Source organism: Anthonomus grandis, chromosome 5, assembly GCF_022605725.1.
Source record: "Anthonomus grandis grandis chromosome 5, icAntGran1.3, whole genome shotgun sequence".
In the NCBI taxonomy this organism is placed as follows: domain Eukaryota; kingdom Metazoa; phylum Arthropoda; class Insecta; order Coleoptera; family Curculionidae; genus Anthonomus; species Anthonomus grandis.
In genome coordinates this window covers 24,745,058-24,760,165 of record NC_065550.1, presented here as the reverse complement: position 1 = coordinate 24,760,165, position 15,108 = coordinate 24,745,058, and the positions used below count along the sequence as shown (strand labels likewise).

General features: G+C 30.2%; 1 protein-coding gene across 1 annotated transcript; it reads left to right on the top strand.

The window, feature by feature from the left end:
• The first annotated feature begins 66 nt into the window (after window positions 1-66).
• Window positions 67-15,068, top strand: LOC126736176 (glutamate receptor ionotropic, kainate 2-like). Its single transcript, XM_050440414.1, has 14 exons — window positions 67-480; window positions 539-682; window positions 3,087-3,289; window positions 3,343-3,495; window positions 3,546-3,740; window positions 3,799-4,059; window positions 4,769-4,993; window positions 5,788-5,994; window positions 6,055-6,139; window positions 7,800-8,076; window positions 8,131-8,329; window positions 11,647-11,869; window positions 12,912-13,027; window positions 14,789-15,068. Exons 1-14 carry the CDS (start codon window positions 393-395, stop codon window positions 15,062-15,064), a joined length of 2,652 nt encoding a protein of 883 aa, XP_050296371.1. The 5' UTR covers window positions 67-392; the 3' UTR covers window positions 15,065-15,068.
• The last annotated feature ends 40 nt before the right edge of the window (window positions 15,069-15,108 follow it).

The following is a 15,108-nucleotide window of genomic DNA, read 5'->3' as shown; positions in this document are numbered from 1 at the left end:
TGTTGGTCATTAATTTTGCGGCGAAATACATTTCGCACCCACATGACTAATTTTTTGGCAAATGTAACTACTCCTCTGTTAAGCTTTTTCAGTATCACTATTTACAACCAGGATTTACACATTAATTTAAATTTAATTTGGCATTGTAGAAACTACGAAACAAAACTGGTGGAGTGTTAACATAAAAACATTTAATTCAGAGTTCCTTTAACTGAATACCCTTCCTAATAAAAGCGATACAAAATCGGGCCCCTTCGATTAATCGCCGAGTCAAAAATAGAATCGGTCGTGGCGCACATGTTTTAAGATCATTGTTTTGGGGAAAATATTGTTCAATGACTTGCAACTGCATTTAAATTAAATAACGGTGAAGACATCACAACAAATATATTATGAAGAAAGTTAGTTTATGGCTGTTAAATTTTTTTTCAATTACATCTAGTGTTGTGGCGGTAAAATTCCTGGATCACTACCGGATTGGTATGAAAGACACATTTTTCAAAACGTGCGGCACTTACTTTAAATGAATCTGTTTTAGGTGGATTATTTTCAGATGACATACATAAAGCAGCATTTCAGGTTGTTATTGATAACTTAAATAAAAAGTGGGACACTGCACCATTTTTTTTAATTGGGGATAGCCTAAATGTATCTTTTACGAATCATTTTCATGTTCAAAAGGGTAAGTCTTTGGCATTTTATACCCTAGGTTTAGCGTATTTCAATAGTTAGACTTATATGTGAGACTTATTAATTTTTATACTCAGTAATTCTAACCTATTCTTCACTATTGAGTATCTACTAACTAATATGATGTGTGTCATTTTATTTTCCAAATTTAGTAAATTATACTTAACATGTCTCGAAATATAATTTTGCTTTTGTATGATATTGACGCAAGGTATAGGAATATGATGCATGTTTTTAGAACAAGACTTCCATTTAATTTTCCACTTCTTGCAAATAAAAAAAAAAAGAATTCCATTTTAATGTGTTCATACATTGATATTCTAGAAGCGTATTTACATTCACTTTTTTCATGACTTTGTTGGTATGATCGTTTTTAGTTTTCTTCTGTTTTCAAGCATTTCTTGTTTGTATTGTTTTTCCATTATCTTATATACATTTGTATATGTTTTTTTATGGGTTTACTGTTTTGATCTTTTTTTTTATTGTAAGCTGTCTAAGTTGTTATAATCTGTTTACTTGTTCCGTTCGCGGCAGTTTATTCGCTGTTATATAGGGTGTCCCCTTTCAAATGGTCAAAAATGCTATAGTATGTACAGGAACTATAAAAATATAGTTTGAGATAGGACATCGATGGTCGGAAGTGCCCGGTTTCCAAAATACAGGGTTTCAAAATTTTTTTTCAAAAAAGGTCGTTTTTTTCCCTTTGTATTAAAAACACGTAGCGATTTAAATGCATTTTTTAATTTTTAAATGATATGTGTAGAAATGAATTGCAGGTAATTTGACTTGTCCAGAGACGGACTTAGCAGCACATTTACGTTAAAGTTTCTATAAAAAAACAGGTACTTACGCGACTGTTTTAAAAATTTTTTTTTGTCTAAATAGTTTGTTTATTTAAAAAAAAAACACGGCTATTGCCTTTTTGTTTTGGTGCAAAAAAATTAAATCCCTAACCAGGGTTCTTTATTTTATTATTTTCATTTTATTAGTTCTTTTTTTTCTGAAAGTTTTAGCCAGTTTTTATGGTAATCTGCATAAAAAAAATAATAATACAATACCCAATTGCAAATAATGTCAAGGCGATAACATGAAGAAGAGAAAATGAGTGACAGTAATAAAACAAAAATCGCTTTTATTATTATCACTAATTTAGTAGTAATTAAATTAATTAATTAATTAATTAATAATAATTAATTATCTTGGCTTGGGTACGGCCATCTTGGGTCAACAGGTGCAGAAAATGTATGGAAATGCACGGAGGATACTTTAAGCATTTGGTTTGAATTGTTTATTGTTTAGTTAAATTATTTTTTTTTATCGTAACGATATTAAATTTTTGAACGATATTAAAGTTTTGAAAGATCCTTTTAAGGATTTAATTTTTTGAACGAAAACTGTGCGTCGAAGCGCAAAAATGCAAGTGATGTGTTTTATTAAAAATGAACAAAATATTTCGCAACCATTTTTTTTTTCAAAAAAACAGCTTTTTTTTATAAAAAAATTAACATACATATGCTGCAAGTCCGTCCCTGGACAGGTCAAATCACTTACAATAGCTCAAAAAGTTGCCTCACCACCTATAATTTAAAACCTGAAAATTCTATTGAAATCGCTATAAGCATTTTTAATACAGAGGAAAAAAATCAATTTTTTTGAAAAAATTCAACACCTTATATTTTGGAAAGGGCGCACTTCCGACCATCTGTGTCCCATCTCAAACTACTTTTTTATAGCTCCTGTATATACTCTGGCATTTTTGACCATTTGAAAGGGGAGACCCTGTATATCTCTATCTATATCATCTAAGAAATTGCTATTTTGTTCATAATTTAATCATAAAACTACTACCATCCATTGTTGAAATAAAATGCTTTAAAGGAAAAATAATTATTACTGTAAAGTAAGAGATCTACTGTAACATCTCTAATAATACTTCCGGAGTTATATTTACTTTTATGTCTAGATTAATATTCATATAATGTAATAGCTTCTGCAGCTGTATTTTCTGATAGGACAATGGCGTTTTATTGTGACAACTTTGACGACCCAAGTAAATTTCTACGACCTATAAGACCTTTGTAAATCTTAAATAATAGAACTGTAACTGAACTTGACTTCTACCGATAGAGTCTTCTTTTAGTCACAAATGCATCAGAAAAGTCCTGTTTATAGTAACTACAATAAAAATTTTCTATATTTTTTTTTTGGAAATCCATGCAATGTCACTTTCTATTTATGGTTCTATTTAAATATTTGAGAGTTTTTTCAGAAATGTAGCTACTAAAATCTTTTTTTGAGATAAATAACTGCGTCCAAACTGGACTTTACTGGTCTAAATTCTTAAGACATTTATTAATTAATGCCTTTTATACTCACTATCCTCTTTATATTTTCAGCTGCATGTTCATTACTAGACAAGCGAGTAATAGGAATATTTGGCCCAAGTTCGAGGCACACATCCAGCTACATCCAATCAATATGCGACAACAAAGAAATACCACAAATTGAAACTCATTACAATCCCAATGTTGAAAAGATCCAGTCCGATATAAATTTATATCCTCATGCTGCTGAAATCGCTTATTTTGTTATGCATTTGGTAAGCATTATTAATTTCAAATCTCTATTGACTTTAAAAATATTTATTTCTAGATTCGCGAATTTACCTGGGACACCATTATAATATTGTACGAGAACAATGATAGTTTGGAAAGAATTGCTCCGCTTTTAGAGCTGAATATTGAGTATGGAGTACAATTGGTGTTTAGGCAGCTTGAAGTAGATCAGGATGGCTCTTACAGAGCGGTACGTACGGTTTTTAATATAAATACTTCAATCTGAAAAAATTATTGTAGGCATTAAAAATAATAAAAAAGATGTCAGTCACTAACATTCTTATAGAATGTTCTCTTGACATTTTAGAAGAAGTTTTAATAGAATCTCAAAAAGTTGGATTAATAACAGAAAAATATCGCTTTATAATCACCAATTTGGACCTGTCGACACTGGATTTGGAACGGTTTCAATACAGCGGATGTAACATTACAGGAGTAAATTGAAATCCTCTTAGTGGGCTAAACACGATATTTTGGTAAATTTATATTTTAGATTCGTATGTTTTCCACTGAAAATGAAAACCTTATAGCTCTCGCGGAGAAGATTAAAACAACGCCCCACCTTATTGAAGAGGAATTGGAACTGAAGAGAATCATGACGCTCTCCACAGTTTTACTTATAGATGGCTTAAATATGTTTTATGATGTCATAAAAGAATTATCTGAAATGAGCAAGATTAAAGCTGAAAAGTTAAAATGCCACGATGCGATATCTTGGAAATATGGATCAACTATTGTCAATCAGCTTAAAAGTGTATGTAAACAACTATTTTAATTTATATTTACTCAGTGAAGGCTTATGGTTTATTTCATAGCGAGGTTATTATTAGAAGTTGATTACCACGACATGGATACAGCTGTTTTTCTTTTCTTGGAAATATGTTGAAGTTATTTTTATACATCTTTCATGTTTCAAACGTTTAAATTATGTTCCAGGAGTATTTGAAGTCATTTTAAGTTCCTTCTATGTATTAAAATCCTTTTTTCAGGCTTTCAAGGGCATTTTTTATTTTGTTCCAAGCATTTAATTACTTGAAATAATTGACATTTTTTTTATATTTTATCAGACCGATATTTTTTCACGTTAGAATATTTTTATATAAATATAAGTGAATATATCTCCATGTAAATCCCATAAATATTATTACAACTTATATAGTATTTTAAAATATGTTAAGCACCAACTGTCATCAAAATATATCATAAAAAAGTTCAATTACAATTATATTTTCAGAGATATTCTTTCTTGTTTTCCAGACTTCTGGGAATAATTTTTTATGTCTGACGTAATATTCATGCTTCCGGAATCTCTTGTTATATTTTTCAGGTTATTAAAGTCTATCTCCTATCATTAATTTCCAGTTCGACTCTAGTAGGCACAGACTTGTTTTTTGAGGGAGGATCATTAACAATTAGGTCTCAATGATCTGAGCCACTGTATTTATTTTATTTTATTGTTGTAGAAAGTCTATCAAGGAATTACAGGGAGAGTCTCTTTTGATTTGGCAGGATTTAGACGATATTTTACTTTGGACTTATTAGAACTCACCACCAAAGGACTTTTAAAAGTGGGACAGTGGGATTCTGAAGAAAAATCTTTAATTACTGACAGAAGTCAAGTTCCACAAGAAGAAAGTGACGTAGAGCACAGTATATTCAATAGAACATTTCGTGTCCTGATTGTACTGGTAAGCGCTTGAATTTCAAGAACAAATTTTCAGGTAAAGAGACTTTAATACAATGTGAAAAATAAAACACAAAAGTCATTCACCAAACTACTCTTCACCTCAAAAATTTTTATTGAGCTAACTAAAATTTAATTTGAAAAAAAATTGTAGTGTCTTGAACAAAAGGTTTTTTTTTTGCTGTAAATCTTCAAATTGATGCATGCACATCTACATGATGCTTGAATCTTTTTAAATAATATGTATGTTTAAATATCATCAATAAAGTATTGTATAATGGTTTCTTTTTATAGAATTTAGAATAGATGTAATAAGTTATATATAGTTTATTTTATATAAATGGTTCTATTTATATAAATTTAAAAAGGTTCTTTCTTATAAATGTGTTGAAAACATAAACCAAAAAACCAGCTTATTTAATTGTCTTACTTTACTTCAAAGTATATCATCTGATTTATTACACCAAAATCTGTATTATTTATTTGTCAATTTGTGGCCTAACTTCATATATCGGAGTTCCATTTTCTTGAATATGGATGATCCTCTATTTTTTTATAGTAACATTTTGGTTTTTTTGTGAAATGTAAAACGAAACATTACATTACTTTCTTCAATTTATTGCAGATAAATATTATTTTTCATTTAATCATGAGCTAAAATTTTTGCATTAGGTGTAGTGAGACACATAAATAGAAAAACTTTTGATATTTTACCCTTAATTCCTCTTGGAATATATTTGGTTAAGAAAATATATTGTATTTACAGAAGAATTATTCTTTTATATGTTATTTTTACAGACTGCTCCTTATGCAATGCTAAAAGAGTCCACCGATCAACTAATAGGAAATGACCAGTTTGAAGGATTTTGCATAGACATAATTCATGAGTTGAGCGTTATATTAGGCTTTAATTACACGTTTATAGTTCAAGAGGATGGAAAAAATGGAAATCTTGATAGAGCTACGAACGAGTGGGATGGTGTCATACGGCAGATTATAGACGGTGTAAGAACAAACATACTTTATAGGTCAAATTGTTGTTAAAATGTTAAAGTTTTCTCGTAGAACGCTGACTTGGGTATAACAGATCTTACAGTAACCTCAGATAGAGAAAGGGTGGTGGATTTTTCTCTACAATTCATGAACCTAGGTTAGTAATAAAATATATTTAACAAAAATATTATATAGCACTAATGTATCTTGAGATACAGGGTGTTTCTTAACCTATACGCATAAACTTGGGAAATTATTGCTGACGACAAATAATGACTAATAGTGAAAAAAAAATTAGTAAAATAGTTTTAGTAAAATAGTCGTGTACTTATACATAGACTTTTACCTACTCTTCAAACTCAACACTACTCTGAGAGCGAAAAAAACTAGCCTGTTGATGCTACACGACTATTAAAATTAAATTACTATTAATAACCTAAAGTTATTTCGTTTTTAATTAACGCTATGAGACCTCTTTTTCAACTTATTTAGTGTCGAAATTAATGTCACTATACCTGACATTATTTTAATGATTTTTAAGTATCCATGACAAATATTTCGAAAACAGGCTGTTTAACCGAAATAAATGGAGTATACCTTTTTTCCTTAAAAATCATCATTTTATCATCTACTTCAACAAAAAATAATAAAACTCTACTAGAGTAAAACTTATGGCATGAAACAGCATGTTGATATGGTGTAATTACCGCCTTCTACATTTTATATTAAAAAAATAGAATAAAATCATATTTCTTTTTCCCAAAACCCCCGATTCCTAGTTTCCATATCAATATCTCAAAAACTTGAGCTGAAGGTAAAAACAGATTCGAAAATTAAATTTTTACATCCTGTATCTTATTTATGAGCGTATATTTTACTAAGGCATATTTTGCCTAACATAGAAATTTTCACAAGTTTAATCTAGAATTGCTTTTTGGTGCATTATTTGCCGACCACTGTATACAGGGTGTTTCTTAACCTATACCCATAAACTTGGGAAATTATTGGTGATGGCAAATAATGACTAATAGTGAAAAAAAAATTAGTAAAATAGTTTTAGTTACGGAGATAAACGACTTATTAATTAAAATTTAAAAAAAACGTAAATTCTCCAAAATAAATGTTTATTTAACACACTGTTTTGTCTTGATTCCCCGTATGCCAGTAACATGTCCATTAGTTCCTCATTTGAAAAATTATGCGGCATAATTTTAATAAAAAACGAAATACAACTGTATCAAATGATAGCAAAGTAGGTACTACTAAACATAATAAACATCATCCGGACTTGTTTACTTCTTAATTTGAAAACAAAATTCTACCTAATAAAGTTATTACATTTTTGTGAAAAAAAAAAGAATTATCTCAGAAACTAAAAATATTTAACTTAAATTTTTTTTCACTATTAGTCATTATTTATCATTAGCAATAATTTCCCAAGTTTATGCGTATAGGTTAAGAAACACCCTGTATATGTGCGTTTCTAAAATATTAACAAAAGAGTAAATTTTAATGTAGCAAGGTCAAAAGAATATAAATAATCCAACAATGAATTCTAAATTATTTTTGAACTAACATAATCAAGTAATTTTTTTAGTAATGTACCAAAACTATCCCGAAATCAAATTTTAAAAATTTGATTTAGCGTTTACTGTAGTCACTATCGATTATATAAAATTTTTAATTGTAATTTGCATAGTAATTCTAAAAAGTTGCTCAGATAAAAACAATGTTGATATAAAAAATATATTTTTTTAGTTCAAGGGCAATTTCTTACTATTGATTCTTACTATAATCTTGTACTTTTATTTCTACAGGTATCAGCATCCTCTATAGAAAACCAGAACCGGTTCCTCCAAGTTTGTTTATGTTCCTCTCTCCATTTTCTACGAGGGTTTGGCTTATGTTGGGAGTAGCATATATATTTGTATCTATATCCATCTTTATCATGGGTAGATTATCACCCAGTGAATGGACCAATCCTTACCCGTGTGTTGACGAACCAGAATACTTGGTGAATCAGTTCAGCATAAGAAATTCACTTTGGTTTACTATTGGCGGCTTGTTGCAGCAAGGATCTGAGCTGGCTCCTATGTAAGTAAGATTTTCTCAATTATAGGAATATTCTTATAGATCTCCAATTTACAGAGGTATTTCTATTCGCACTGCCTCGGGTTTCTGGTGGTTTTTCATTCTTATTATGGTGTCTTCCTATACGGCAAATTTAGCCGCATTTTTAACAGTAGAGACTAGGGTTACACCGTTTAAGAATATTGATGATTTAGCTAAACAGACTGAAATTAAGTATGGCGCGAAACGAGGGGGAGCTACTGCGAGTTTTTTTCATGTAAGTATGATTGAAGTCAATTTTTTTATTTTTTTTTTACAAAACTACGCAGCGTTACAGCAGTACCTTTAAAAGCAAATACCATGCAATTCGTTCATTCTAGTGACTCTAAACAAAAGTATTTGACATCTATAAGAAAACTAATTACAGTGGCATCTTATTTTTATTGAGGTTAAATTACTTTAAAAGTTCATAAATAAAAGGAGTGTGTCGAACAGTGGTAAACCATACTTCAAATGCTATGTATCTGGAATGCCATAACAAATCTACTACAAAAGTTTGGAAGATCTAAAAAAATAGATTTCAGTTACCCGGAAAAAACTTTAAATGACGTTTTTAATTCATTTTTAAATTACAAGGCTTCACAGTAACAGGCATAACAGTCCAAAAGAAGTAGATTCAAATACCAGGAGAAATTACCTAAGAAAAGGCTTCAAATGCCTGTAGATAAAATGTAAAAATTAGACCAAAAGCCAACATAGAAAAATGAACTTAAAATACCTAAAATAAAGTGGAAAATAATAAGGCATAACCTAACCTTTTACAGGACAACAACACGAAAACTGACTTGAAATTCCAGTAAGAAAAATAAATGATTGATGAATAGTATGCAAATGTGAAATAAAGAAATAACTTGTAAAGTACAAGGACATATTATTACTGTCCTGATAGCCCCAAAAAAATGGTTTCAAATACCATCAAGAAGTTTCAAAATGGCTTTAGATGACTCCATGCATCTGACATATATAAGCATCGTTCAAAGTACAAAGACAACAGAGCAGAAAACATCGTTTGTACCATAGTTAGAAACTTCAAAATTATTCTAAATACTTAAAATAATATGGACATTTTTTTATAAATGAATATGTCTGGAATGTATAATAAACAGCTTTTTGAGTATATCGATATTAGAAGGGTCCGAACAAACCAGAAGAAATGGTTTGTGATTCCAGATAGAAATGGATGTCTATTAGTAGTGGAGTCTAAAGTAATATCTAAATCATTTTAAGTAGTTGTTCTTATTATTGATAATTTTGTTAATATTTTAAGACCCAACGCGCTTTTTTCTTCAATTTCTGCGGCAATTTGGCGTTTCGATTTCGACTTTCATGATGGCTGAAGCCATGCATTGCTTTGATCAACAATGTACCAGTAAGAGAAGTGAAAAAATTCGAAATATCCGGAAAAACGATTTTCAAATAAATTTCACAATTGCACTGATACCGGGCGAAAAGATGTAGTTTTTACCTGACGGTTTGCTCTTTGTCAACCATAAGTTTTTTTTCTTATGGACGCTTTTTTGAACTTTGCCTATTTAAAATAGTTCTTTCAATTTAATTTTCTCATTGCTACTTACTGTAACAATGATATACTTTTCTATTTTTTCTCATGGAGTTTTAATATAAAAGACTTCATTCATTTAAATTACATTATAAAAGCCCATCCATAAATTGCGTAAGACGCTTAGGGGAGAAAGTGGTCTGACCTCATCTTACAAAATCTTACGCAGGGTGGAAGGGGAGTGATCTTACGTAAGAAAAAATCAACAAAATTGTAAAAATCGAACTTATATTTTCATTTTGACAAATTTTAAAAACTGAATTATTTGATTACAAAGGTACATTTTTCGTTAGGCCGATTTAATATTTTCCATTTTTCATTTACTTTAATTACAAATGTAGTGTGCAATTGATACGAAAATCTTTTGAAATATATCAATGTTTTGTTCAAAATCATGATATCAGGCTGAATATACGACATCAATTTTTACGCTAATTTATATATATATTAAAAAGAAAAATACTGTTAATGTATTGTAGCGTTTTTATCATTTGTTAAGGTGTGAATTTAAACTTTCGATGTTTACAAAAATAGTCAAATGATTTATTTTACACGTACACCCTTAAGACTACTAGAAATATGTATTTATTTACTATTATTTACGTCGATTTAAATATCGCGCCAATGTTGCGACTTAAATTTCAAGAGAACTGTCAATTGCCCTCCCAGCAGCGGTACGGCTCCTTATATATTCGGCAGACCAGTGTTTGGGAAGATTCGCTAACCTTCCACGCGTCTTCAGGAATGTACCCTCTTGCGCCAATACGGAATGACGGAGAACAGTTCGTATTCACAACGTTGCCAATATTGTTACAGTATCTTATGCTCATAGCCTTGATGACAATAAATTGACTATGTTAAAGTTTTAACTTGTAGGAAAGATACTAACCAGAAAATATATTCACAGTTTAAAAATCTTACAAATCAAGAACTCATAGTAGTATAAAAAAAAGAACTTTAAAGAATAATGTTATCCCAAAAATAACATATAATTGATAGCATAGTATTATAAAGCGAGCCAAATCGTACGCAGATATTTAAATTACAGATGGAAAAATAGGCAATCCCGATGACATGATATATGGGGGCCTAACTTACATCGGAATTCGTTCTGAGAAGCATTCGTCTTCTTCTGAAAGTTTCCATGATAAAGATTCTAAAAGATTATTTGAACTTCCAGAATTTAAAAAACTACAGAAGGCTTGGTTAAACCTATTCTATGATCATGATGGCCGATGGAGGGCCAGATGAAAACCCACGATTTCGTCGACTAATCGAGCAAGCTATTTCTCATATCAAATCCTATGATCTTGACGCCATCTTTATCGCTACAAATACTTCTGGTAGAAGCTATTTTAACCGAGTTGAACGACGCATGGCCCCACTTAGTCATCAGCTGAATACATTGAGTTACATGATAGTGATGACAATAACGGACTTCCAACATGGATTGCCAATACTACAAATTCCGGCTTTAATATTACGTCCTCCAAAAGACATCGGACAATCAGAATTTTGTCCACTCTTTATTCTAAATATTGGCATTATAATTTTAAATGTACACAGTTTTCTTTCTGCATTATGTCAATAAATAATAATTTATCAGGAAATGTATTGATAATTTATCTACATTTATCACAAAAACGAAATTTATCTCCCTTACATTACATAAACAGCAAAGAAACAACTATTTTCATCTTTTCTTTGACGGGAAGATAATTTATGGACCCTCCTTAACGCATCAAAATACGTTAGCTGACTTGATGTTTTTTTTATAGCATCGTTTTTATAAATAAAAGAATTGGATAAATAAAAGACTTAAAACACTTCCTACATTTGCCTTAAGATAACCATTATATTGAGCGAAATTTAAATAATTCTAGTCTTTTATCTATCGATCCCTAAACCCAACAAATCAAACAATTTAACTAGAAAATTATTGGATCGAAATAAAATACTAAAATACAGCCTTCTAGGACTCCAACCTTACCACCAACCAAATAGTCTACAAGCACCTCAAAGAACACGACGACCAAATGACCGATGAAAACGAGGAAGGCGTACGAAGGGTCGAAACAGAAAACTACGCTTTTCTCATGGAATCCGTGACCATTGAATACAACGTTGCTAGGCATTGTTCTTTGGCTCAAGTTGGAGGACTCTTGGATAATAAAGGATATGGAATAGCCATGCAAAAAGGTGAGATTTACTTGGAACATTAGTCTTTTATAGTATAATGAAATGGTTTAGTGAAATCGAATTTCTACTTACAATAAATAACTCTAACTATATAAATATTATATCTATTTTTAAATGTACTATTCTAGTACATAAGTTAAACTTTAAAATTGTAATTTTTAAAACTTGTCACTGAAGCAGCAATTTTGATTTGTGAGAAAAGGCAGTTAAATTCACTTATATGCACTTACAAAATTATGACAATGTTGTACTATGTTAGTTACATTTATGTTAGAATCGGTACAGCAATTTCATCAAAATATGCTGTAGAAGTAGGATTCCTTATTTTCAAATGTGATAGTAGATTTATTTATTTTATTAAATGGCTTAGCTATATATTATGGATTTTATATTACGGATGGATTTTATTAAAAATTTTCAAATTTTCCAATTTGGCACTAATTATTATACCGTCGTATCCACATTTGGTCATTAGATTAAAATGCTTATTGATGATTTTCCATTAAAACTAACATCTAAATTTAAAAAGAAAACAAGCTGAAGGATCCCAAAGTCACCATTGTTATTCCGTTTATATCCAGTTAAAATTTCTCTCATTTGAACTATATAGGACTTGCATAATAGACATGACAAATGGAAAATGTCTAAAACCAAAAATATCAACATCCTTCAATCGGCTCGTATGGCTTTAATCAAGCTGGTTGCCTATTATCTTGCGATTATTGTAGTCAGCAAGCTATAGGCAACTTTCTGAACATTTGACAATCATTCCGTAGTCCGTGCTCTAAAATCGATGTATTAATGCTCTAAAAGTTATTGTCTCAATGTTGACAGCCCCAGAAATTGAAAATTACAAAAAAATTGTTAATTGTTGTTAGTTGCTAAGTACCTTGTTCATTCATTGGGGTAATAATGCTGCCGCTATATTGACCAGTTTCTAGTTTTGCATCGCTTTCTAATGCACGTACGGTTACGTGTCCTAAATAGGGTTAGCAGTACGGAACCAAAGTATTTATACCATATCACTTTTTTTTATTTTCAGATTCAAAATACAGAAATGAAATTAGTACAGCAGTGGTGAAACTGCAGGAAACGGGTGTGTTAACCAAATTGAAAATTAAATGGTGGAAGGAACAAAGGGGTGGTAGCACTTGTTCGGTAAGCAAGTAACATATGTATTATGTCATAGTTAAATAAATAAAATATTAATTTAGGAATTGCCATCTCATATGGGAAATTATTGAAAGAACGAAATAAATTGATTTTTTTAGCTGTATATAAAAAAAATATTAATTTAAATTTTTAACTAAGTACTTTTTGTTACTTAATTTAAATAAGTGTTAAATAATACCAATCCTTTTTAATATATCCAGGAAGTAGGGTTTTATCTATCGACCTTTGAGCTCGCTTCCATTTTTTCAATATACTACCATAGCCTAATTCGACTCTTCTATATCAAAAGAAAGAAACAAAAAAGAAACTTAAAATCCTTAAAAATAAACAAAATTCCTAATGTTTTATTAGTTAAATTTTCTACTACTTCTAATTCCAGGTTAATAACTAACAACCTTGATGTTGAGATTAAGAATATATAGATAGGTCCAACAGAAGTTTATTTTATTTAAGAGTAACTCCAGAATATGAAATTAATAGAATAATAAATTTACTTAAGCTAATAAAAACCTCCTGATATAATGAATAAAAATAAAAAATGTTATCTTTGAAGCTAGATCTGAAAAAATCTACCGAAGATGCCTTATCAAAGGAGATTTATAAAAAATTAGACGATGTAAAGAAAAATGAACGATACCAAGACATAGTTAATAACACTTTCTATCAAATCGCTTTGTGCCTTTGTGGCCTTGGCAAAGGCGTTCAACCTAGTTTGCCATTCACAACTCGTTTACTAACTTGATTAAATCGGCATTAAAGGAAGTGTACTGCATTTGTTTAACAGCTATATTTTCTGCAAATAATAATGCTACATTTAGAAATAGTCAATCTTTTACGATTTCAAAGAACTCTCTTGTGAAAAGTCGTTTGATATCAAATTGAAAAATAGGTTAATGCAAATTGATAGGGAAGCAATACCTAAGAAAATAAGAGAAACAGTTGGTGTATAAAGGAACCAGACTTTCTCTAACATACAAAATAAACAAGGACAAATTTCACAAGATAACCCACAGAGAAAAGCTATTTGAGAACAATATATTTGCAATCTCTTAACAATTCTAACTTAGGTCTATCATTGCAATCTTGCATATGATAGACCTAAGTTAGCAGATAATCTGGAAGATGACTTGTCTAGGCCTTTAATCACAAAATTAGAGATTACTCGAGCAATAAAAAGCTCGATCAAAGATATGAAAACGATTGAATAAAATTTAGTATTCGTTGAATCACTCAAATTACTAGATAACGAAAATGTTAAGGGCTTGTCAACCAAATTTACTGCACAGAAAAATTCCTAACCACATGCTCTCATCTTTTTATATTCCACATGATCACAGATGACTCACACTCTGAAAGTGTTTCTGAAGATCATTCACTTCAGAATTTCCACAAAATACGAAAGCGGTGTTGAGACTCCTCGGAATTCGGATTTAGAAGAGGTCTCGGTACGAGAGCGGCACTAGTAGCACTTCAAGTGTTAGAACTGTTACGATTAGAGAAAAGTTACTTCTTATTACTAAGTACTTCTTAAAAGTTACTAAGTACTTCTTATTACTTCTTTGCCTGTTTTATTTTCCAGGTATTTTATTTTACCATTAAATATATTTTCTAGGTTTAAGAAGAGTTTAATTTTATTAAATATACAAAAACATATTTAACTGTAGCTGTTAGTAAATCTTTTCCTCTTTAAAAAACTTAATCAGAGTTTTGTTTTCAATTAATATCAATCTGTTTTAATTTTTTCAGATCCAGTCCAAAAAATCAGAAGCGGAAGCCTTAGATCTTCAAAACGTCGGAGGTGTGTTCCTTGTATTATTCTTAGGTGCACTACTGGCTCTCCTAGGATCATTTATAGAAATGTGCGTTATTCTATATAGAAAACGTAAAGTCTACAAAAAACCATTCAAATATTTACTATGGAAGGAATTAGAATTTTTTTTCCAGTTCGGTAAAAATGTTAAGACTGTGGGTCGCGATGAGCGCGAACCGGTTTCAAACCAAAATAATAAAGTTAGTTTTTAATAAACTGTGCCTTATTAAAACTTACCTGCAGAAATGACTAAGAA

Coding starts and splice junctions, on each gene's coding strand:
- LOC126736176 (XM_050440414.1), top strand. CDS start 393: ATGAAGAAAGTTAGTTTATGGCTGTTAAATTTTTTTTCAATTACATCT. Junction 3,496..3,545: donor AGGATGGCTCTTACAGAGCG/GTACGTACGGTT, acceptor AAATTATTGTAG/GCATTAAAAATAATAAAAAA. Junction 3,741..3,798: donor GCGGATGTAACATTACAGGA/GTAAATTGAAAT, acceptor TTTATATTTTAG/ATTCGTATGTTTTCCACTGA.